General features: G+C 42.0%; 1 protein-coding gene and 1 long non-coding RNA gene across 8 annotated transcripts in view; one reads left to right on the top strand and one right to left on the bottom strand.

Annotated features, from left to right (window-relative positions):
* Nucleotides 1-1,131: 1,131 nt before the first annotated feature.
* Nucleotides 1,132-23,985, bottom strand: LOC308584785 (uncharacterized protein). Of its 7 annotated transcripts, none has more exons than XR_014007000.1 (5): nt 23,675-23,985; nt 21,951-22,004; nt 8,523-8,623; nt 4,099-4,300; nt 1,132-2,265 (listed from the first exon to the last, which is right to left on the bottom strand). XR_014007000.1 is itself a non-coding variant. In XM_081189857.1 (5 exons), exons 1-4 carry the CDS (start codon nt 22,993-22,995, stop codon nt 4,226-4,228), a joined length of 384 nt encoding a protein of 127 aa, XP_081045983.1. In that variant the 5' UTR covers nt 22,996-23,042; the 3' UTR covers nt 1,132-2,265; nt 4,099-4,225. The 7 variants fall into 7 exon arrangements, 1 of the variants encoding a protein (XP_081045983.1); XR_014007001.1 differs by lacking the exon at nt 23,675-23,985 and adding an exon at nt 23,303-23,425; XR_014007002.1 differs by lacking the exon at nt 23,675-23,985 and adding an exon at nt 23,270-23,362.
* Nucleotides 23,530-24,233, top strand: part of LOC308584795 — a 107,106-nt gene continuing 106,402 nt past the window's right edge. The window contains exon 1 of the long non-coding RNA XR_014007009.1: nt 23,530-23,665. This is a non-coding gene — a long non-coding RNA (uncharacterized lncRNA). The remainder of the gene's footprint in view (nt 23,666-24,233) is intronic.

The raw sequence follows: 24,233 nt of genomic DNA, 5'->3' as shown, positions 1-24,233 counted from the left end.
GGGCAGATTTCTAACCCCATACTATAGGGTCAGATGCATTTTGAATGCTATTTAATTTGCCTAGAGTCCAGAGAGTTCTTGCTTACTGGTTTATTACGCACTATTTTGTGCCACCAGGATGCTTTTTCCTGGTTTTGAGCCAAAGTGGCTTTTCCAGAAGCTTCCTAGCAGGATTGGCTCTGGTGGTGCAACTACACAGTCCTGACCTCTCTGCCACTTTGGGCTTTCCCCTCTCCGTCCTAGTAAGTGGCAGCAACACAGCTGCCAGGATGCTAACATTGCAGCTCCACCCCACCAGATAAGCTGCTTCTGGTTTTGTAAGGTCTGCCGTTACTGGATCTGCCCATGTGAACCCCAATCTCTTTACAAGAGACCATTGCATGCTGCAGAGAGTATTTTCTCGCTGAGCTAACTAACAAACGGCAAGGCAACCTTCCAGAATAGTTTTGACTCCTCACATCATTACAGGGCAGCAAAATGACTCCAACTAGAATGTTTGAGCAAACATCTAGTCACGGGCAGTCACTGTGATGCACAGAATTGGAAGGCTAGTTTGGAACTGTTAGCCAAAAATTTGGCCATTTAAAGCACCCACACTAGGATGTCTTGTGCACTGACCTGCTCTTCAAGAGATGATGTTGAATAACCGCAGCAAATTGAAAGCGGCTGCTTGTGCACACAGTGTCATTGCAGACATTTTCAGACACATCTTTCCCCCATCTTTTACCCTAAGAGGGCAAAACATCAAAGTCTGCTTCTGTGCATGATTTTGTGATTATATTATGTATGTATGTATGTATGTATGTATGTATGTAGGGATGCGGGTGGCGCTATGGGTTAAACCACAGAGCCTAGGACTTGCCGATCAAAAGGTCAGTGGTTCGATCCTCACAACAGGGTGAGCTCCTGTTACTTGGTCCCTGCTCCTGCCAACCTAGCAGTTTGAAAGCACGTCAAAGTGCAAGAAGATAAATAGGTACCGCTCTGGCGGGAAGGTAAATGGCATTTCCGTGTGCTGCTCTAGTTCGCCAGCTCACTCGGCCAGTAAAGTGAGATGAGCACCGCGACCCCAGAGTCGGTCATGACTGGACCTAACGGTCAGGGGTCCCTTTACCTTTATGTATGTATGTATGTATGTATGTATGTATGTATGTATGTCATCATTTCAAGGGGCTACCATATACTTGGAGATTATGGTTTGGATCTTAATGTAACTTAAGGAAGCTCACAGAAAAGAAGCTTCAGGCCTCCTCCTCCCCTTGCACCCAAAGCCTGAGATTTATTCCCTTTGTTTCCAATGTGTGTGTGTGTGTGGGGGGGGACGTGTGCTAGTCATAAGGCTGGCTTTGGTAGCATGTTGGGGGCCTGGGAGTACAATGAGTATGAAGGATCCATTCCTTCCCAGGATCTGCCACTGGTATGCTCCTTTTTGCCTTTACTAACATTGGCGCACTGAGATCAGTAAGGTAAGGGCTGCAGAGGTTTCCACAGCAACAGGGAGGGAGTTCACAAAGTTGGGTCTCAGTCTCTGAATCATCCCAGGGATGATAGGATTGCAGCCTTAAGGAAGACCACAGAAAGAAAGTTCCATAATCCATTCTCTCCTCGGCAATCCTCAGACACCCCACATTATTCAAGAGGGCCCCCATCCCAGCCATTCAGGCTTGGGGTGTGTGTGCATGGATAGATGTCAGGGGTGAGGAAAGGAGGAAGTGGGAAACTTTGCTTCCATGACCGTTCTTATCCTATGTGATATATCCCTGAGCCTTTGACACTCAACACTCATTATTTGGGAGAGAGTTCCCTTTCAGAAATTAAAATCTGATCTCTGTTTCCTTCCCCTCTCCAATCTTTTTTCTTAAGTTTTACATTGCAGATTAAAATTCCAACATTAAACATCAACATCATCATTTAGTATTCCCTGAATCCTTCAACTTCCCTCTGTCCTTCCATGGTTACAGTTGTCAATCTTTTTTCAGTTGCTTCTCTTATTTTCTCTTATTTTTTTTCCTTATTACAAGCATTACTCAAATCCTGCCAAAGTTTTTAGCTGTTTACATTATAAATTCTTCCCATTCCTTCTTGAAGTTCTCCTCTTCCTGGTTTCTGATTTTCCTAGTCAGTTTCGCCATTTCGGCATAGTCCATCATCTTCATCAACCATTCATCGGGACTTTGTCTTCTTTTCATCTCTGGGCCAGTAGCATCTGCGCTAATGTCACTGCATACATAAATAATTATTTCTGTTCCTTTGGTATCTTTGCACCTAAAATTCCAAATAAAAAAGCCTCTGTTGTTTTTTTTTTACAAATGTTATTTTAAACATCCCCCCCAACTCATTGTAAATCATTTCCTAGAATGCTTTTGTTATCTTGCACATCCACCACATGGTAGAATGTGCACCTGATCTTTGTTTCCTAACGCTAGAAGTGTATGACTTGACCTAAATATTTTGATTCTCTCATAAAGCCTACTAGTCATAGAGCTAATGCTGTACACAGATGTACATTACTGAGGTCTCTCCTTTTCTATGAATGCCACAGAAATTGACAGAAAATTGAACACTGCATTCAGAATTCGATGTCATATTTCAAAAAGGAATTACAAAATTTGCAAGTTTCAAACTGGGGAAAACTGGTTCCCCCCACCCCAGCCATAGTTGCTTTCCTAGCCTCAAAGGGTGTATTATACAATATAAGCATTAACTCTTGCAGAAGCAGCTAGTTTAATCTAGGGAGCATTAAAGACAGCACATGACCCAAAGCCCAACAGGTGGCAAGAGTTAGCCTCTAACAGTTGTTTGATGATCTAATGTCAAACTCATTGGTTGCATTATCCCACATCCTGAGAGCAAACAGGTGACCACATCTCCCAAACCACAACTGGTTAGCAATTTCAAAGAGAGAAGTCATGAAACTGACTGACTAACAGGATACGGTACTTGGCCTACCCTGTACGGACAATCCCCGGTAGATTGATGCCATGACACTCTTGCGGGGAATGTACAGAAGAGTGGAATGTTGCTCCTTGAGCACTGAGCAGTGAAGACTTCCATCTCTCGCACGTGGCTGCATTTAATCAAACATCTTTCACCAGCACCACATTTATGAGGTTTAAACAAAAGCACCGGGGCTCCTTGGTTGGTTATTGGTCCTGCATAGCTAAGATGGTTAGGCGCCAGAAACATATGGGAGGCAACTCCCAAGAGATGCAGAATCTCAGCACATGGTGTTTACCTTCATTTCCAGGCACTTAATATACACTGATGTGCCTTTGAATGGCTTGTCATCAGGTTGTCTTTGGCATTAGGATTCCCCTGCCCCCTTGTTAGTCCCTGGATGGGAAGCTATGTAAAACAAGGCGTTCTTCCCCCTAATTAAAACCTGTGATGCAATCCTGAGTGGTAAGTGAGTTTTAAATTATTTATAAAACAAGGCAGATCTTAAAAGGGACATTGTTAGGAAACTGTATGCTAATATATGTTACTTCTGGAAATATCCGTTGCTGGATGGAAACATGAAAGATCAAGGACTTCAGCTAATGCTTGTCGTCTGCCGTCTAAAAGCCTGTAAAGCTGCTGGGATTCCACTGGTACCAACGGCGCCTAAGGACTCTACTAATATTTTTGTTAACCAGGAGTAATGGTGGCAAAGTCACCTTTTATTAGGTTTTTGGATTGGGGAAAGTGGAGCTATGGCTCACTTCTGAACATGGCGCTGCTTTTGGTCTTTTGGGTTTGGCTTATGCTGCTCAACTCCCCATGGGACTCTTGAGTCCGCTAAGATCCTGATTGGGTAGCCTGGCTATTCTTTTGTGATGGTTAATACTTTAGTTCCTGAATCCAGATCACAGCCTCACCCTATTCATACACAAATGTGCCCTGAAGTCAGGATTTGTAAGCAAAAGGAAGGCTTTCGCCATTTGCCTCCCTTACTGCAGAGGAGTATTTGAAGTCACTGAAAGAGTCAAAATGGCTTCAGAATTGCTTTCCTGTACTATTTCAAACACATGGTTTATATATTTAGATGTGTGTGCATTTATGAATATTTATTCTGTATTTGAGACCTCAGAATTCTTATAACAGCAGAAACATATTTACTTGGATCTGTCTTGATATCATCATTTCCAGGGTTGGGGGTTGGGCGGGGAGATGGAGACGCCATATAAATGAATGACATCCCTTGGACACAATGGGCTCTGTTACTGTTTCGCTTTATTATAGAATTTCATTTTGAAGTTCCTTCCTTTCTCCTCCAGTTTGTTTCTTTATGTCCACTGAGCTTCAAGCTCTGTGTGAAAGTCTGGGGAAAGAAAATGACAAAACGATAGGAGGTGTGCTCATTTCAGACCATTAGCGGAAAGTGGCAAATAATTATGCTTTCTCTTTTGAGTTTTCCCTTCTATTGACAGTACATAAAAGAGCTTGCAAAGGGAGATTCTCTTCTGTCGCCTGCTCTTTGAGCTCTTCTGGTGCTTATCTGCAGAGCTCCCTATGACATGATGCTAGAACCTCTGTTCCTTTTTTGCAGTCCAAGTACAATATAAGGGGTGGCCTTCCGGGCCAGTCAAGGGCCACTTTGAGAAAGCATTTGTAGAAATGACTGCTGCAGGAGGTGTTATACTCTCATTCATATGCCCCAGGCAACCAAATTAAAGTCAGTCATAAGACTTACTTGTCTGCAAAGAACCATAGCTGATAGATGCCTGCTAAAAACTTTTTTGTTTTGGCAAGCCTACCCAAGCATGGGCTTTTATTGTGCTTACTGATTTTTAAATTCTGTTGATTTTGTCAGTATTTTTTAAAAAATCATTTCACTATATACACATTGCTTTTAAGCTTTGTTGATTGTATCACTGTGTGTGTCAGAGCATGGATAGCTTAGTTGGTTAGAGTGTGGTGCTGATAATGCCCAGACTGCAGGTTCAATCCTTGTATGGGACAGCTGCATATTCCTGCCTTGCAGAGGGTTGGACTAGATGATCCCCGGGGTCCCTTCTAACTCTACAATTCAATGATTCCATATTTATTTCTGGCTTCAAGTAAGATTAGAAAGAGAGAGAGACACAGTATTGCAATAAGTTGCACAGGAGATCCAGAGGTCTAACGCAGGCATAGGCAAACTCGGCCCTCCAGATGTTTTGGGACTACAACTCCCATCATCCTTAGCTAACAGGACCAGTGGTCAGGGGTGATGGGAACTGTAGCCCCAAAACATCTGGAGGGCCGAGTTTGCCTATGCCTGGTCTAACAGAAGTTAAGCTAGGTTTGAGCTAGCAGATGATATTTATGAAGGCTGACGCCCTTTCTTCAAATCACTGATCCCTTGTTTTATGTAATTGCCGTATGCTGTAGGTTATGATTTGCAGTGTGGCAAAATATAATTGTGAAATTGTTATGGCCTTTGGCCAATAAACCTTTGATTGATTGGGGTCTGTATTTTTCAAGAAAAGATTTTGCATGGTGTTATGTTAGAGACGTTTCATAGCAGTCTATAAAAGTTCTTAAATAAATAACATTTAAAATGTGCTTTATAAGAAAGCAAAAGAGAGAAGTTAGCATCTCTGGTAGAAGAAACATTTGGTATGTTTACTCTAGAGTGGACTTAATACTGCCAACATTTCAGGTGGCAGAAGGTTATTACCAATAAAAGAAGACTGAATATTGCAAGACAGTTCCAGCAGCCTATCCTGGGTGTCCTGTCTAGGATGGGGGCAGATTTTCTGTACCTCAGAATGCATCCCTAAATGCAGCAATCTTACTCCAACCCATAAAGTTCAGAGCTGAGAGCCATTAAGATCTGAGACAGCATTGCTGCTACCCTGGGCGCCATTACTCAGTAATGCTAGTGCAGCAAGACAAAGAAAGTGTTGTGTGGCTTGTTGTTATTATTTTGTATACATGGTTCAACTGAAGCTTGTTGAACATGAGGAGGGCCTGACGGTCAATTCCAGTCCACATGTCACATAGTTCTCGTAAGGATACTCCGCATGTGCGCTGAAGACAAGAGAAAAATAAGCAGCCAGATCAGATGCAATGTGCAAGCTGGCTTGGCCATTGTAGAGAGCCAGTGTGGTGTAGTGGTTAAGAGCGGTAGTCTCGTAATCTGGGGAACCGGGTTCGCGTCTCCGCTCCTCCGCATGCAGCTGCTGGGTGACCTTGGGCCAGTCACACTTCTCTGAAGTCTCTCAGCCCCGCTCACCTCTCAGAGTGTTTGTGGTGGGGGAGGAAGGGAAAGGAGAATGTTAGCCGCTTTGAGACTCCTTAAAGGGAGTGAAAGGCGGGATATCAAACCCAAATCCAAACTCTTGGCCACTATTTCACAAAAGCACTGGGAGGTGCCCTCCTGTTTTCTTCTGCAGAGCATACGCGATAGGATCTGCCCACCAATCTTCAGAAAGAGGGCTCCACTTAAGATCACTCACTCCATGCTTTTTTACTTGGTGTTTCCACTGGGGCTACTCCTATAAGAAGGCAATTCTTAGTGAGAAGAAAGCCGGCTTTTGCTTCACCCTATGCTTCTCATGCCTGGGGGGAAGATCTCAGCAGTGGCTGCTGTATGCTTTTCAATCCCAAGCCAAAACTTATGACCCCCAGCTTTGCTTTGTCTGATTTCCGTCTTGTCACTTCTCTTGCTTTATTACTTCTGCTGTGTTTTTATTCATTTCTCTTATTTTACAAGCAGGTCCCTGAAATGCTTTCTCTGGCTATGTCCTTCCTGCAGTCCTGAAGAATCAGTTACCAAAATCCCAACTGGACTTCCTGCCAAATTGCTCCAAGTAGCAAAAAGCTGCTCCTTCCCCCACTTTTTCTTCTTCTTCTTCTTCCCCCGCTTCATGTGCCTTGTAGGCATCTCTGCTTTTCCTCCCTTTCCACAGATGTTTTGCATTACTGCATAGTCGCATACAGGAAAGCAGGGGACTGTGGAATATTTTGCTAGATTAAGTAATGCAGGTCAGACCTGAATTTGTGTAGGAGACAGATAAACTTATAAAAGACTTGCTTGTTGAAGTCTTGATTTTGTGGGCTTCAAAGCAGCTGCGGGCTGATTTTTTAAAAAATGGAGGATGAAGGCTGACATTTGGATGAGCAGCAAAGCTTAGACTTTGCTGCCCTTATTCTCCTTCACCCACACTAATTCAGAAGGGCTCTTCATGCATTGAGGGTTGCCAACCATTCAGAAAAAAGACTCAGCCTAAAGTTTTCTTTTTAATCTCCGGGTCCAGGGATACAGACAGATAGAGAGAAAGAGAGGCAAAAATGTTCCTCTTTAATCAGGCCTTTGGCTGACTGACTTTTAAATATGTTGGAGGAGTTTGGATTTGATATCCCGCTTTATCACTACCCAAAGGAGTCTCAAAGTGGCTAACATTCTCCTTTCCCCTCCTCCCCCTCAACAAACACTCTGTGAGGTGAGTGGGGCTGAGAGACTTCAGAGAAGTGTGACTAGCCCAAGGTCACCCAGCAGCTGCATGTGAAGGAGTGGAGACGCGAACCCGGTTCACCAGATTATGAGTCTACCACTCTTAACCACTACACCACACTGGCTTATTGGTTTGTTGTGAGCTGCCCTGAAATCTGCAGATGAAGGGCAGTATACAAATTTGTTCCTTAGCCACAGTCATAGTTCATAGCTCAAAGGACTGTAACAGGATAAGGAGGTCAGCATTTCAAACTCTTGCAAGGATACATGCTACCAATTGTCTGCTTCTGTTACTACAGGTAGTGTTCTGCTGAGGTGCGAACGATGCGCGGGAAGTGGGAAGCCTTGAGGAAAGGGTTAATGATCCCTTGCCACAGCACCACTACTGCAATCACATTTGCAACTCTCCAAAGCAGCAATTTACAATGAAGGAAACGCCAGCAGATCAGTCATGGATGTCTACTGATGCCATGTGCAGTTGGCGTCTCGGTATGCAGAAGCTGGCCTTACCAGGGTTGTTTGTGATAGACAGCAGGGAGAGTGCAGTTTCCCCTTCAGGGCTGGTCTAGACTGGCAAAAGTCCAAGGCAGTGTGATGCAAGTCACTTCTGTCAATATACAACATTCCAGTATATGCTTTCTGTTATTCCGAGACAGTAGTTCAGCATTTTCACTCAGCGTTTTACGTTTACGTAGGGGACCAGAAGTGTGTCCCTGGGCTCAGAAAGGTGGCTGAAGTGAAGGCCACTTAAGAACCTGTGCATTCCCTGCTTTACAACATGCAATTCACACAAAAACCAATGTCCATGATGTCCTGCCTCAGCATGCCACTGGGAGGAGGCATACCAAAATATCTCCAGAAGGCTGCCGTGTCCATTAAAGTGTTAAAAATGAGGATATATAGCAGGCAAAAATCTCCGTTTCAGACTTTTCATGAACATATATAATCTAAATAAGAAGCAATCCTCCCTTCAAAGGTTTCAGGATATTTATTTTTAGGAATTCCAGAGCGTTCATAAATTGAGCTCTTTGTCTGAGCCCCTCAGAGGAATACATTACCTTATTGAGAAATAATGTCTGGGGGTTCATTTCACAGGGCTTACCTCTGGACTCCGTGATGGAGAAACAGCAGATTTCAATTCCCATGCCCCTTCTCTGGTGCAACTTGTACTGTAGCTGTAAAGCAACCTCCAATCACAGAAACCTGGAAAGAGGTGAAGGAAAGAATGAGCATTTAAGCCAAGAAAAGGAAATGGAAAAAATTTATGTAGATAAGATCTCCCACCTTTTTGTAAAACATAATGGCATGAACTTACAAGTTCAAAAAAATAATATCTAGCATGGGATGGCGCCTCACAATAACCCTTCATCCCAACTCTTATCTGTAGGATAATCTGCACTTAGGTCTATTTGTCTATGCTCCTCATAGGTTTTGAGCTTAGCGGGTGTGCCTTGGCTGTTGGATATATCCTCACTGGGTTCAGTTTCGTTATGTCAACCCTCACACTTCCATATTTATTTATTTATAGCAGGAGTAGCCAACTGCTACCCTCCAGAGGTTGTTGGACTCCCATCATTCCTAAGCACTGGCCATGCTGGATGAAGCTGATGGGAGATGGAGTCTAATAACCTCAGGAGGGCACCACATTGGCTACCACTGGTGCTCGTTATCCTATGCGAATTCCCAAGTATTGACAAGAGGCGTAATAATTTTCTAAATCTGACCAAGGTCTATAGAAATGTGCTCGTTATGGGATCAACCTCTGGAAGATCACTCTAGAAAGTATGTAGCAGATTGCCTCAGAAACCATCAGGCAATACAGAGAAGAGACCCTTTTATATTACCAAGCAGGTCTCCTAGCCATCCCTTCCACTCAGAGCTGGCCCACCCATGAGGCAACTGTCTCAGGTAGCAGGGTCCTCAGGGGCAGGTGATGTCATTCTCTCCCCCCCCCCCCCGTTCCTGATGTAGATCTTCTCTTACCCTTCTTCCCTAGTATGGAGGGACCCCATTTTGGGGTCCGCCTCAGGTGCCAAAATATCTTGGGCCAGCCCTGCTTCCAATACAATATGGTTCTAATCTGCAACATCTGCTACTACTCTTGTCTAGTATGATTAGACTGAAGACAGGGTGCCAGTTCCTTTAATAATTGTGCATAACAAGGATTTGTTTGGTTGCTTGCAAGTGGAGCTTGTTATGTGAGGATGAGAAGCCACACTCAGTGAAATTATCTCTCTAAACTAGGTCCTAAAACAAATTATCGGGGAGTAAGTCCCAGTGAACGGAGAGGGACTTACTTCTGAGTCGATATGTATTGGATTGCACTGCCTGCTTATGTATTAAAATACACATTAAAATATCCCCTAAATTCATATTTTGAAGGGGAATTATAATCACAGAAATGGAAAAGAATTATGAGTAAAAAAATGTGAAAACAACACAGATCGGAAATTGAGAGATTAATAATGATGGTTCACAGCTCTACACATTAATCCTGCTCACTCTGAATAAAAATTGCCACAAAATGTCACTAAAAATTAAATGCTGGGGCAAATGTGGAGGTTCCTCCTCAAACTAAATGTCTAAGGAATTTACAGGAAAGCAAAAAGTTTTCAGGAATGACTAATGACATTTCTCATGGGGTATCATAACATTTGCCACAGCATTTCACCTAAAGTGAAAATTTGAGATAAATTTTGCAGTTCCTGCTCAGGAGAAACATCCAATGGTTTATTTATCTTTTGCAAAACAAAAGAAGTTTAGATAAAACTGCAGAAATTTCTCAGGGGGCGTTACATGCACATCCCTATTCTGACATTTTGTATACTGATGATGCAATTAATTAAAGGAGGCACAAGGCCGAAGTGTTGAAAGTCTGCCAAAACCCTTCATTTACAAATTAAACAGGTTCTGTATATAGACCTCCAGAGGAGAATAGCTATTGTACTAACCTTTTGTGTAGCCAAATCCAAGGGGGGAAATGGCCTCTTCTTGTTCCATCTCTCTAGGCTGCTTATATAGTTGACAAAGTGGCAAATGGTTTAGACACAGAGTTCTCTCACCTGAACCCCTCCTGTGGTGCTCTCTGTTTTAACAGCATTTCAGGCAATGGCTGAAAAGGTGTCAGTTAGCTTAGCTTCTATATGAAAATCTATATTGGCCATTCACCTCTGGATCAGCAGATCCAACTCATTGTAAAGGTCTTGAGCACTACAACTGTGCTGACACCAGGATCATTCACATTAATAATATTTCCAAATGGGCCCCAAATCTGGCAACACCTAGCCATTATTAAAAGTCTCTGGACTGAGCAACTACAAGGTGTGAACTTGTGAATTCCAGCTTGATTGTAGGAAAGGGGGCAAGGTCAACAACAGGCTTGTGAAGAGGAAGGTGGGTGAGTAGCTGCTTTTCCAAGACTGCAGAAACCTCTAGTCTGCCATGTTTATGATATATATGCAGTATAATTACCTCAGAACCAGGATTCAGACACTCTCCTGTTATATCATAAGGAACCTTAAAGTTGTCCCACCACCTCCAAGTTCTAATATTCTCCTGAAAATTAGCAATATTGAGGTCAGAGCCAGACTGCAAAAAAGAACCCTAAAAACAGGAGTAGATGCATGGTGAGTGGAAAGAAGAAATTGCAGAGTAGAGTCTAAAGAGCATCTATGCCCTATTTCACATCAGAATTCATGTCTCACAGCTGCATGAGTAATAGCTTGGGAAGACTATTCATATTAATCTGTATTTTACCCCATGCACCTCTCTCAAAATTTACCCATTACCACCTGCAGACAAGGTTAAATACTAAATATATTTTCCTTCACCTCTAAGGACACATAAGACCATAATTGTTGTCTTGCTGAATCTCACTAGGATCCACCTAACTCAGCATTCTGTTTTCATTCCAACACTGCCAAACCATATGCTTTCATACCCTCACAGTCGGGACATGGAGGTGATGACCACTGAGTGGTGAGATGTTGTTTTCAATTTGTTATTGTCCAGAACCCAATATATTTTTCTTGGGTAGACAACGAAAGTTTAGACTCAATTAGTGTGTGTATGGTTTTTATTTTTTATTTTAATCCCAGATGCATTACTCTTTTACTGCATTACATCTACTCTTACACCCGGCTTGTAGATATCTATTTGCAGCTCTTTACAGTCTGCTTGAGATTTCTGCAAAGTAAATAACACGGCTATTGGTTCACTCACTTCCTTCCTTCCATTAAGAAAACTGTCTAGTTATCCCCACCTTCTGTTTCCTGATTTTTATCAGTTACTCATCCTTAAGCGGACTTCTTATCTGGATTACTACTATTTATACATAACCAGCTGATATTTACCTATTGGCAAGAAGAAGAGTTTGGACTTGATATCCCACCTTTCACTCCCCTTAAGGAGTCTCAAAGCGGCTAACAATCTCCTTTCCCTTCCTCCCCCACCACAAACACTCTGTGAGGTGAGTGGGGCTGAGAGACTTCAAAGAAGTGTGACTGGCCCAAGGTCACCCAGCAGCTGCCTGTGGAGGAGCGGAGACGCGAACCCGGTTCGCCAGATTACGAGTCCACTGCTCTTAACCACTACACCACGCTGGCAAAAGGAACATGAAATCATTAGTAAGGCGGCTTTGCTGTTCTGAAGGCTAGTACAGTATAATATTATTAAACTGGTTTTAACATGGCTATTGCCATCTAGTAGACTTTCCCCATTTGACATGACCGATTAGGGGGCAAAACATGCAGTATAGGTTTTATAGCATTAAAGAATATTGAATTAAGTAATACTGTCTGAAAGAGAATTTGCTTATTTCCATGCATTGAGACATGACCTTGCACACCTAAACATATATTTCTGCTTATAACAAAAGAATGCTACCTGTGGTCAATCAAATCATAATGTGGCACAAGCAGATAGCGGATTGTTAAGCTATGGCACTCACTCCCACAATTTCGTGGAGAATTGGGCTATCAATGACTACTAGCCATGATGGCGGGGCTCTCCCTCCACAGTTGGAGGAGGTAATGCTTCTGAATATTAGTTGCTGGAAGCCACAGTAGCTGCTGTGCTTGGGTCCTGTTTGTGGGTTTCCTACAGGCATCTGGTTGGTCACTGTGAGAAGAAGGTTGCTAGATAATATGGGTTATTGGCCTGATCCAGCAGATTCTTCTTATGTTCTTATGGTATGGGTTTCAGTTTCCTCAATGCCAGAGGTAGCTGAGGTAAAAAGAGCAAGTCTAATAGGATATATACACCAATCTCAAGAACAATGAACTTTTTCATTTCCTGCAGGAGAAAGAATTTCCAACCAATTAGACCTGTAGGAAACAATTTTCCACCCTCCTAATACAATTATGAAACTGAGCAATGATGTTCTCCTTCGCTGAAATCCCATCCTCATTTGTGGCTATTCCACTTGTAAGAAAGGGGATCAAGGAGACCTGGATTTATGCTTGATAATGCAAACAAATGAATTGCCCCAACTACTTCTCATATGAATCTGAACCACAGTTTTATATGATGATATTTAATCTATAATATAACTAGCAACTTGAAATACAGAGGTATGGATTAACTGAGAAAGCCTTGCAAAACCTTTTATAGCTTTCAGTTCTGAAGGACTCCCCCCACCCCATACCAAAGTTTCAATGCTTTTTGAATTTCAAACAAATCCTGATCAGGAAACTCAGCCAAAATGTCTGGGTTTTGCCTGGTTTCAGGTTGAAGCTGCACTGAGCGAAGGCTTGAAGCTGCTCATGATTTCAACCCTCCAAACAATAAACTGAAATATAAATTATAAATTGGCTCAGCTTCATTTGAAACTCAGCCCAGCCTTCCATGAAATTCAGCCCAGCTTTGCCAGAAGGCATAATTTGAAAGTGAGTTGGTCTGGGTGTCAGAGATGGGGTGGAAGACACTTGGAAACTTCCTAAGTTGCAACATGGGGAGCATTTGTTTGAAAATTCTGGAAAAAGAATAAAGCAGCCTTCACCAAGATTGGTGCCCTCAATATTTTTGGACTACAGTTCCCATCATCCCCAGCCAGCATGGTCAATGGTCAGAAATGATGGAAGTTGTAGCTCCACATTTGGAATGCTACAGGCTCCCCTTCCATGATCTAGAGTTTAGATTTTTGTTAAATACACACAGTTAGCAATGCTAGACATGCTCAGATTGTGAAGCCAATCCTCAAGATTAAAAAGCTAAATGATCTTCTCCTGGGATGCACGGAGGAGTGCCGGTTTTCCATTATTGATTCTGGGACTGGTAATCCCATTCGTATCCTCAGTTTAAAAAAAAACAAAAAACCCAGCCCTGTGGCAACTGCAGCTGCCTCCTCCTTCCTATTGGTCAAAGTAAATTTCAGAACCTTGGGGCTGTTGTTCATAAGATTTAGGAGGCTAGGGCTTTGCTTACCTGAATCTTGCTCACAAGTATTCTAGCAGGGTATCAGAACATCCGGGACATCCCTATGACTATCACTGGGAGTAAAAAAAATAATATTTAAAAGCTTACACACATACAGCTGCTAGTTGCAGTGATTACTGTCATTAGCTTTTTGGCTGTTTGGGGATACAGTGGTACCTTGATTTAAGAATAGTTTAGTTTATGAGCAACTTGGATTAAGAACGCTGCAAACCTGGAAGTAGGTGTTTTAGTTTATGAACTTTGCCTTGGAAGCAGAACATGTTCCGGTTTCTGTTGAGTGTGTTCAGTTTGTAAATTGAGTCCCCCACTTCTATGGGAAAGCACACCTTGGTTTAAAAAACGCTTTGGTTTAAGAACGGACTTCTGGAACGGATTAAGTTCATAAACCAAGGTACCACTGTATTACTTGACCTGTTTGTGTGCTTTATGTTTAATATTCTAGATGCATTTTATATGACTTGTTAATGATTGATCAACAATAATGATTAATTAGTAGATTGTTAATTTAGCATTGCAAATAGTTTTATGATTTTAATCATGTAGCATGGTTATTATAGTATTTCTTTGGCCTGTTATTCTGCTGTAAACCACTCTGAGTACAAATTTGTAGAAAATGTGTTATATAAATAAAATAATGGTGAATATAATAATCCATCCTCAAATCTTTCAGTAACTTGTCAGCTGAACAAATAACCAACACTCAGTGTCTTGCTTTACATTCCAAGCTGGAATGCAAATCAGTTTGCATTCCTGTTTTTTGAAAGTAACAAAGAACTTTGGTGACATGTAAACTGAAGGGTGTGTGGGTGTGTACATGTGCAGTGTTGTCCATCACAGAGTGCGATGAGAAATTGGAGATGGCTTTTAAATATGCATATAGTACTCATTAATGTGTATGTTCACTGAATATGTTTGGAGAAAGGGAGAACTGTGTCTCATGCATGTACAGAGTTGTGCTTGAATGTGTCTTTGGAATCTGTCCATTGATTAGTAGCGCACTTTGCTAGGAATTACCTAGCGAAAGTCCCCTCTGGCAGGCAAAGAAAGGCAAAGTAATGGAGTTTTAAGCAAGAGGCAAGTCTGAGGCAAGAGAAAGTGCAGACGTCCCTAGGAAATAAAGACCATTCAGCACATGTACAAATCCCTATCTTCAGCTTTGAAAGCTAAGCATCTCTGTTGTTGCACGGCTGAGTAACTAGGCTTTGAAATATGTTATAAACTGAAAGCAACTGACTGACATTTTCAAGATGTCAGAAAATTAGGAAAGCTGGACAGAAGCACTAGGCCAAGAAAGAGAGGGGGGAAAGAAAGAAAGAAAGAAAGACGTACATTTTGTGCCAAGAAACCCTGAGCTGCCAGAATGACTACTTGCGCCAAGAGGCTCCAAAAGCTTTGGGCTTTTTGTACTACTTGACCCAAGTACACTGTTTTTCTTCTGGGTCTGGGCTTCAGGTTCAGTGCAGGAGGTCAAAGGGATTTGGGATGAAACCAAAGAGGATATTTGTGTGCATTTAATGCCTAGCTCTGGGATTATTATGTTGAAAAGCAATCCATTTCTCTTCCCTTCCCCAGTTCTTTCGGAATATATCGCATTCAGATTTAGATTCCTCCATATTCTTACCTAGACGAGGATAACTCTTTCTGTTGCAGATATTATTATGAGTTTGTGTTTGGCTTGATATAGATACACTTTCATGCTTAATCCAGACTCTCCAAGTGTCCCTATTTTCCAGGGACAGTCTTAGATTTACAGAAGCAAACCTGGCTTCTGATTTGATCCCAGAATGTCTCCTTAGGATGTTTCTATTTTCATCGGAGAAATGTTAGAGGGTATGGAGTTATCCAATCCCCGAGCCATCTGAAAGCAGCGCTGTATGTTTTTTAATGTTTGATGTTGTCTAATGTTTTTATATATGTTGGAAGCAGCCCAAAGTGGCTGGGGCAACCCAGTCAGATGGGTGGGGTATAAAGAGTAAAATTATCACCATCACCATTATGGAATAAAAAGGTAAATGGACCCCTGACTATTAGGTCCGGTCGTGACCAACTCTGGGGTTGCGGCGCTCATCTCGCTTTATTGGCCGAGGGAGCCGGCGTACAGCTTCCGGGTCATGTGGCCAGCATGACTAAGCCGCTTCTGGCGAACCAGAGCAGTGTACGGAAATGCCATTTACCTTCCTGCCAGAGCGGGACCTATTTATCTACTTGTACTTTGATGTGTTTTCGAAATGCTAGGTTGGCAGGAGCAGGGACCAAGCAACGGGAGCTCACCCTGTCGTGGGGGATTTGAACCGCCGACCATCTGATCAGCAAGTCCTAGGTTCTGTGGTTTAACCCACATCACCACCCACATCCCTCATTATAGAATAGGACGCCCCTATTTTCCTTGGAGAAATTTTGGACAAGCATACTCCTAAATCTCAGGAATATATTTTGACAGTTAGGAAGCCTTGCGATTTTTGCCATCTATCCTGGGGAAATCACAGATCACCACCATAAATGGTGTTGTTCCCTAGCCAAAGGCAATAGCTAAATATCAGGCCTTTGGGACGCTTTGCTTGTCAGCATGCACAGACTTCCCATAGCAGCCATCACACTAATGAAGCTCCTTGGAGTTCCAGCAGGGCTATTTCACAGCCTGGTTTCTGCAGCAATATAGGTTTTTATTGCCTCTGGGACAGAGCTTCTGCAAGTCAATGAAACATTCTGCTGCAGTGGTAAAAGGTGTAAATTGAACTAACTTCATGGGGTCCCCAAGAAGCAGTGACAGATGAAGGAGGCTTTCTCCCCTGCAACCATTCTCTTCACTTTAGCTGGGGGGAAAAGAAGAAGGTTGAGGTGTTACAGTAAGAAAAGCAATATTTTATGAAAGTTGCAAGCTGTACGCCTGAAACAGTCCCCCATAGAGTACTCTATGGACTGGTGTTTTCTGTTTATTGTACCTCACCGCACCTAGACCTGGTTTCCTGCTGGCTTTCTTCCTTCCCATGTCCTCACTTTATTTTACTTCAGTCACTACAACCATTTCCAATATTTGTCCAAGTTTCCACTTAGTTCCTTCGCATCCGACCTCATACACTTCTGTTTGCCTTTCTCTTCTATGGTCTGGACTTGGGCTCCAGACAACAGCAAAGAGTCTCTGAGTTCATTCAGAGGTGAGAGTGTAGGGTGTGCAGAGATGCTTTAAATGGGTTTTTAACATTGCACGTTATTGCATTTTAACATTCAGGTTTGCTTCAATTGTTATAACCCACCCTGGGGCTTTAAGGGGAAGGGCGGGTAAGAAACTGGAACCAATAATTGTTTGTCTTCTGTATCTCAAACATTTGTACTGTTATATGTAATAAAATAACATATGGTAATTAAAATTTAGGGAGGAATGTTACTACCTTCACTCCCAATAACAACAACAATAATTCTTTTAAAGGATTGTCGATTAAACAACCCTAATTTGCATTTTGCATTTATGTGTATGTTTAATTTTAATTCAGTTGTATTGTCTTTATTTCTTCCTTTATTCTTGTATGCTATTGAAGGGAATATCCTTTCTTAAAAAGAAGAAGTAATAACTGAAAATCAGCAGCAGTAGCATGCTTCCTCTGCTCCTCTCTCTACCCTTCCCTGCCACCCAGCTGCCCAGGCTTGAAGCCAGATTGAAATGGGGCTAGATTATCTGTTTCATCCAATAATCTATGGAGCTGTATATGCATACAACACACTGTTTCTGTCCCTGTTTGGTTCTTTTCTCAAACTTTCCTTCTTCTCTCACTCAGTTCCCTCCCTTCTGTCTAAGTCATGTCAAACACCAGCCTGACTTAGACTCTTGAGCACATTTACCAAGATCTCTTGTATCCCTCTTGTAAATCTGTCTCTCTGGCTACTACATTTGCATTCTCTTTTGCTCCTTCAGGCTTTCACACAAGTTCATGTTCCCAGTGCCTCCTGTGTGACATCCATGAACTTGTGCCAGTTTTTGTTGGCTGATACTCAGTTTTAGGATGCAGTGCAAATAGCAGGAGTTTATAGTCTTTTCTCCCAAATATTTGGGAGAAGGAGCCAACTACAGGCCATTTAGAAAGCTCGGTTTCTTGAACTGTTCTCTTCTAGTTTTTTGTTGGGGCAAGGTCAATAACACAGAAATATTAACTCAGTAGGAAACATAGCTAGGGATATCTGTTCATATATTGCTCCACTGGTATAATGAATACTTAGTTTCCTGAGGTTAAAGACGTACATCCTGGAATGCACTGCAGATACCACTTTGTTCAGTACTTGAAACATATGTGCAGAACAAGAGCAAAGCCTATTCCAGATCTGAGGCAAAGTGCCCTCAGTAGGTCACTCCCCACCCCACAGCTGAATTATCAGGTGGTAAGTTGCAGCAAGAGGCCAGCTGCAGCACCAGAGCACTGGGCTTACAGTGGTGCCCCGCAAGACGAATGCCTCGCAAGACGAAAAACTCACTAGACGAAAGAGTTTTCCGTTTTTTGAGTCGTTCTACAAGACGAATTTCCCTATGGGCTTGCTTCGCAAGATGAAACGTCTTGCGAGTTCTTGCGAGTTTGTTTCCTTTTTCTTAAAGCCGCTAAGCCGTTAATAGCCGCTAAGCCGCTAAGCTGCTAATAGCCGTGCTTCGCAAGATGAAAAAACCGCAAGATGAAGAGACTCGCGGAACGGATTAATTTTGTCTTGCGAGGCACCACTGTATGTGGCTAAACCTGTTGGCACAGCCATTAAATCCCCCACAATGCAACGCTGTAATTATGCTCCTGTCAGCACCAGGAAGGAAAAGTATGCCCAAACTAGGCTAGTGTTAGCAGTGGGATTGGAGCTTGTGGGGACCTCAGCATATGCCCAAGAATGGTGCTTGCTGGTGCTGGCCATGAGCACATGAAACGTGCATTAAGACCCTGGTTGAAGAGGAAGGATAAGGTTATTTGAGGCTGCCCATTAAGAGAATCTGATTCACTCAGGGTACACAGGAAGCAAAAAAGGCTAATGCTATTCTAGGCTGCATCAACGTAAGTATAGTATCCCGATCGGGGGAGGTAATAGTAGGGCTCTGTTCTGCCTTGGTCAGACCACACCTAGAGTACTGGGTGCCACAATTTAAGGAGAGTTATGACAAGTTGGAACGTGTGTACAGGAGGGTGGCTAAGATGACCAGGGGTCTGGAAACCAAGCCTTATGAGGAATGGTTGAGGGCGTTGGGTATGTTTAGCCTGGAGAAGAGGAGACCATCTTCAAATATCTGATGGGCTGTCCCCTGCCTCGCTGCATATAGCCTCTCCTGCTTCTAGTTAACAGTTTCCAAGTTGATGTTGTTCTTGAAAGTTCTTACACGAGATCTACCAAATTCTGGAAATAACTAGAATCTGCTTGTGAATTTATGGGTTTACTCTGAATTGGACTTGGGACACAAATGAAATAAATAATGTTAGAAAAGGGGCAGATGACTGCTGGGAAAATGAAAGAACAAAGCTCTGTCCCTGTATGCATGTATGTACATATTCATGGATTTATTTCATGGATTTATATCCAGCACTTCAGTAAGTTCCCAGGGAATCCTGCAAAGAATCAAAAATACTTATCATGATATAACCCTTGCTCTAAGAAACCTCAGCTTATGTATAGCCAAAAATGTGGCATCTGGAATTAAGAACCTCTTCTTTCATTCAGATTACAAATTGAAAACAATTCAGACTCAAACTGAGGATTACAGTGGTTTTGGCTCTGTAGCTACTAAAGGGGCCATGAATTTCCTAACTTTTATAGGATGTACGGGAGATAGGTTTGAACTTTTTATGCTTGCCTCTTTTAAAATTCTATAATCATACGGCTGTTCAATTCTCCTGGGTAAACTGAGACCCAAGTAGAATTTAGTTGGTTGTAAAATATATATTTTGTGTTCTCCATCATATATATCCCTGGTGAATTTATTCATTCTCTAGCAGTCTTTTTTATAGCAAACTACAGATGTGTATTACTTAAACAGATTGTCCCATCTTCTGAGCAGAGTCTTATTGAGTAGATGGATGCTTTGATAAAATGAAGATTTCTTGTATTTTCAGAAACTAGTTATCTTATTCTCACCTCTTATTCAAAAATAGCACTGAAAAAATGATAGAATCTTTAAAGTCTTTCAACTACAAGTTTTTTATCCACTTGGTTTTTACTTGCCTCATTTGGTAACATATAAATAGCCTTGGAGATAGTAATATAAAGCTCCAAATCTTTTGGATTATTTAATATTTGTGTCTTAATAATTTAATTATATGAAATAAAATAACTTAATCCAGAGCCACATGCATGCTTCTTTACATCCTTGGAGCTTCTGCATGTTCATTTCATGTTCATTTAAATCAGGGGTTTGGCTGTGGCCAATCTTCACCCAATAAAGGGTCCAATTTCGCCTGCTAGGCCATTTTCCCTAAAGCATCATCCATCAATCAGATGGAATCACTGGGTGATAGATGAAAACTGGTCCATTGCTAGGTTACTTCACAGAAGCAACAAGAATAAAGCTGTTCCTCTGTTAAGCAACCATTTTGGTCTGACTTCTTCTTTGAAATAACCTGACAAGGGGCCAGTTTTCATCTATGTTTGGACACTAGGTGCCATTTTGATTCAAGATGTCAGACTGAAATGTTCTAAACTGATTTAGACAACTCTGAAGATACTGTCACCCAGCTTGGCATGATGGCTCCTGAGGTGGAGGAGTGGGTTAATCCCTTGTGCACTCTATTTTACCAGAGTGAATTTAATAGCCAAGATTTATGGTTTGGCTATCATTAAGCATCATGCAATTATCGCCATCGGCGAGCTGCCAACAGAAGATGTTCAGTCTGCCATGTTCCTCCTCTGTAAGTCCACCATCAGACACCATTTTGAATCAGGGTGGTGGGCCAAATTATTCCAAACTGCACCACTTAAGATATCATTGCTCAAATTGGCATGGCAGTTCCCAAGTAGTATATTTTGGTCTATGCTGGGACACTATCAGACTTCATTTTGACTTAAGGTGGTGAAGTGAACCACCTGCAATGATGATATACTTTTGAAGATGATATCGTTCCCCAATGTGGCATGATGGTTCCTGAGATCATAGAGTAAGTTTGACCCTATGTTCGAATACCATCAGATGCCATTTTGAATCAATATGGCAGGCTGAACCCTTCATAACAGCACTGATTTTAACCATCATTTGGCAGGAATATAATAAGACTATGCCCCAGATTTGGCCAAAATCCCAGTTCCAAACAAATTTGGCCAATTCAAGCCGATCTCAGCTTTGACCACGTTGGGTCAAGAGAGCCCTGTACTACCCCAGGTTGGGTTGCCCCAAATTAACCAGGACCATTTTGCATAACAAAAAATGGATTCTTTTTCAGCCATAAAAATATGTATATTATCTGCTAAAATGTTCCCTTATCCATTTAAATTTACCTCACTTGCCCTCAGTGATAAAATCACATAGCCAGACATGACTGGCTGCATAGTGTTGTGATGTCATGCTGTGATTCCTGACAGTTATTCTCATGTGACTACTTCAAAATCGAGAAAGAAAATGAAACCATAGTATTGCTGTTTCAAAACTTTAAAAATTAATAAATTTATCAGGTGATATTTACACTCTACTGGAACAGCTATTCTTGCCTTTAAAATTTATACAGGCAAATATTCAGTGCAGCTCCAGTTATAACATTTTTGGAAATCAAATATAAACACACTATACTTCCCTCTTAATTCTTCAACATGCTTTTGTGCTTTTTGCAGTCCATCAGGTTTTCTCTTCAATCCAGTAACCCCTGAAACAGATCCACTTTTCATATTGTAGCTGGGATGTATATTTTAAATACAGCAAAACAGTTTTCCGGGGCATATCCTCCAGACCCCTGTTTGTCAGCATTGTTCTTCTCATCAACCTTATCTATCTTCCACATGTACATACTAAAGTGGAATCTCTTTACAAGAAAGCTGTCGGTATATGTTGTGTCCTTGTTGTGCCCTTTTCATATAACCTTCTTCCCCCAGAGGAGTACATTTTTTTTTAAAGTTCACCATTTTAGGTAATTCACAAATGCTGAGGACTCACAGTTTTTACACGTACTGTACAAGCCTTGATTGTAGCCTTGTCCAAAGGAAGGAACTGCAACAATAAAAACATCTGTGTGAGGCTTCACCTCTTCAAAATCTCAGAGATCTACTCCTTCAACAGGTTGTCAACACAATAATTCTCTGTAAAGGATTTGTGTCATATGCCAGGAAAATTGAGAGCAGAAGTGACAATGACACATGGCCCCTCAACTTTAGCTTTTATGAAAAAAGGGTTTCTTTAAGTCAAGGTTAAGGGACAGGGGGTTCAAAACCCAGACCCTGCTTCCATCACTGCAATGGTCATAGATCTTCTAGATTCCCCTGTTTCTTAATAGGGGGACCACTACTAACAGAAATGGAACTCCTTTCTGCGACTCCCTCCACCTTTCTTCACCACCTGCTTGCTCACCCACCACCCATCTACCTTCTAAAAAGAAAGCCAATGGCTCTTGAGGGAGGTTAGGTGATTCTGCGTCACCAGGCCAGCAGGTCACAGCTCTTTCTGAAGAGATGAGAGCCTGGGAGGGGAGGGTGCTGCTGGTATTTGCAGGGTGCAAGATTGGCCCTACCAATAGGCAAAGTGAGGCAGCTGCCTCAGACAAAAGATTTTCATTGACACAAAAAGCCCACAAACTGTTAGCTATTTATTACGGTATTTTTTTACAGAATTGCGATACAGAGCAAAATGGAAAAGACACTTGCAACAGCCTCCTCTAAGTTGGTGCCATGGGAGAGGTAGATGCAGGCCTCACCTCAGTTCTCTCACACAACCTGCTATATTAAGGGGATTCCCTGAGGGCATTTTGCCCCGCGCCCCAAGCCTTCAAAAACCTGCCCAGATTTCCCTGCAGTGAACAATGAGGTGAGAAGTTATGTGATAACTGTGTACTGGTAGTATGAGGAACAGATGACTGGTGAAATGCCATCAGTTTCTCCTGCAGTAGCCAAGAACCGCATTGGAAATTTAAAACAACTATAGCAGACGGAAGAGTAGTATATTCCGTATGTGGTGGCAATTCCATCCTTGCGTAGTGTAGCATCATGATGCTCAATTTCTGATTACAGTATCTTTGGCCAGGGGCAACATAGTTTATTTGTGGTTCTGAAAGGGAGGCAAAACCAGCCCAACATATTTTGGAAAGGTTGCTTTTTTAAAAACAACAACAACAACAAAACATTCCTACATTTATGACATTTAATTCAAAGTCCACATTTGAACATTTCTGGCCAAATCACTGTTTCTATGCCAGCAAGTGTAACAGGAGATTCTGCACTGATGGCCTAGCAAGGTTAGAAAGTAAGGTTCCCCGTATTTACACCAGGGAGCTTCACACTGCAACAGGTATGTACCCTCCAGAGTCAAGTTGTTTGCTCTGAAGCAACTTTCTGTTGCTGCTGCTCTTGTTCCTGCAGCTTCCTCTCTTTCTCCCACGGGCCTTTCTTTTTTTAGTGGCTCCTTGTCTTTGGCTGCTGCACTGTGTTCAATTGGTGCTGTTGTTCTAGACTGTTCTTTTACAATAAGGCAGTCCCTCAGTTAAGCAGCCATTTTGGACCACCTCAATTGAACGCAGTGCCACCTGTGGTTGAAATAGCAGTACAACAGTTACCTCTAGGTTATACCCTGTCAGGTCTGAAGCTGCTTATTAACTTAAATCTTTTTATCCTGATGGATTCACAACGTAATGGAAAGTCCAAATGTGAAGGAATCGTGAGGTAGCAAACCTTTTATCGTACAAGACCACTGTAGCACAAAAACAAGCGTCTCCCTTCTAACTTCTATCAGGCATTGTTTCTTTTATCCTTCACTTTGTCTTGCACTCTTGTGGGTTTTAAAATCTCATTTTCCATTACATGTGATTTTGACAGCAGGCTTTGTGTAGATATCTTGCTGAGGTCACTTATGGAGCCAATTACATGGAAATTGCTCCCAGTTTGGATGTTTGTTTGGTATTCAGTTGATGTTTTGTCTGTTAATTCCGGAGAGGTTTCCTTCTTAGGCGTGTTAAAGGCATCTGGAGGTGAAGAAAGTCAAGGTGATATTTTTTTCTCCCTCCACCATAGAAATGTGAAATAAACTGAAGTGCTAGGTCAACAAAATCCAAATATACCAGAAGACAGACAGGAAACTGTAACGAAACAATAAAAACTCACTCTTCGATTTTGAAACATCAAAGGCCTTGTAATGAGGAAATGTATGACAGGGAACAGGAGTTTATAAATAGAAGAATTGTGGGAAATGTCACATTAAAAATGGGCTTGACATTCTTACGAGATGTATGTT

This window comes from Podarcis bocagei, assembly GCF_964188305.1.
Source record: "Podarcis bocagei genome assembly, chromosome: 4".
In the NCBI taxonomy this organism is placed as follows: domain Eukaryota; kingdom Metazoa; phylum Chordata; class Lepidosauria; order Squamata; family Lacertidae; genus Podarcis; species Podarcis bocagei.
Note: the sequence above shows the minus strand (reverse complement) of the source record. Positions and strands in the feature narration are given on the sequence as shown.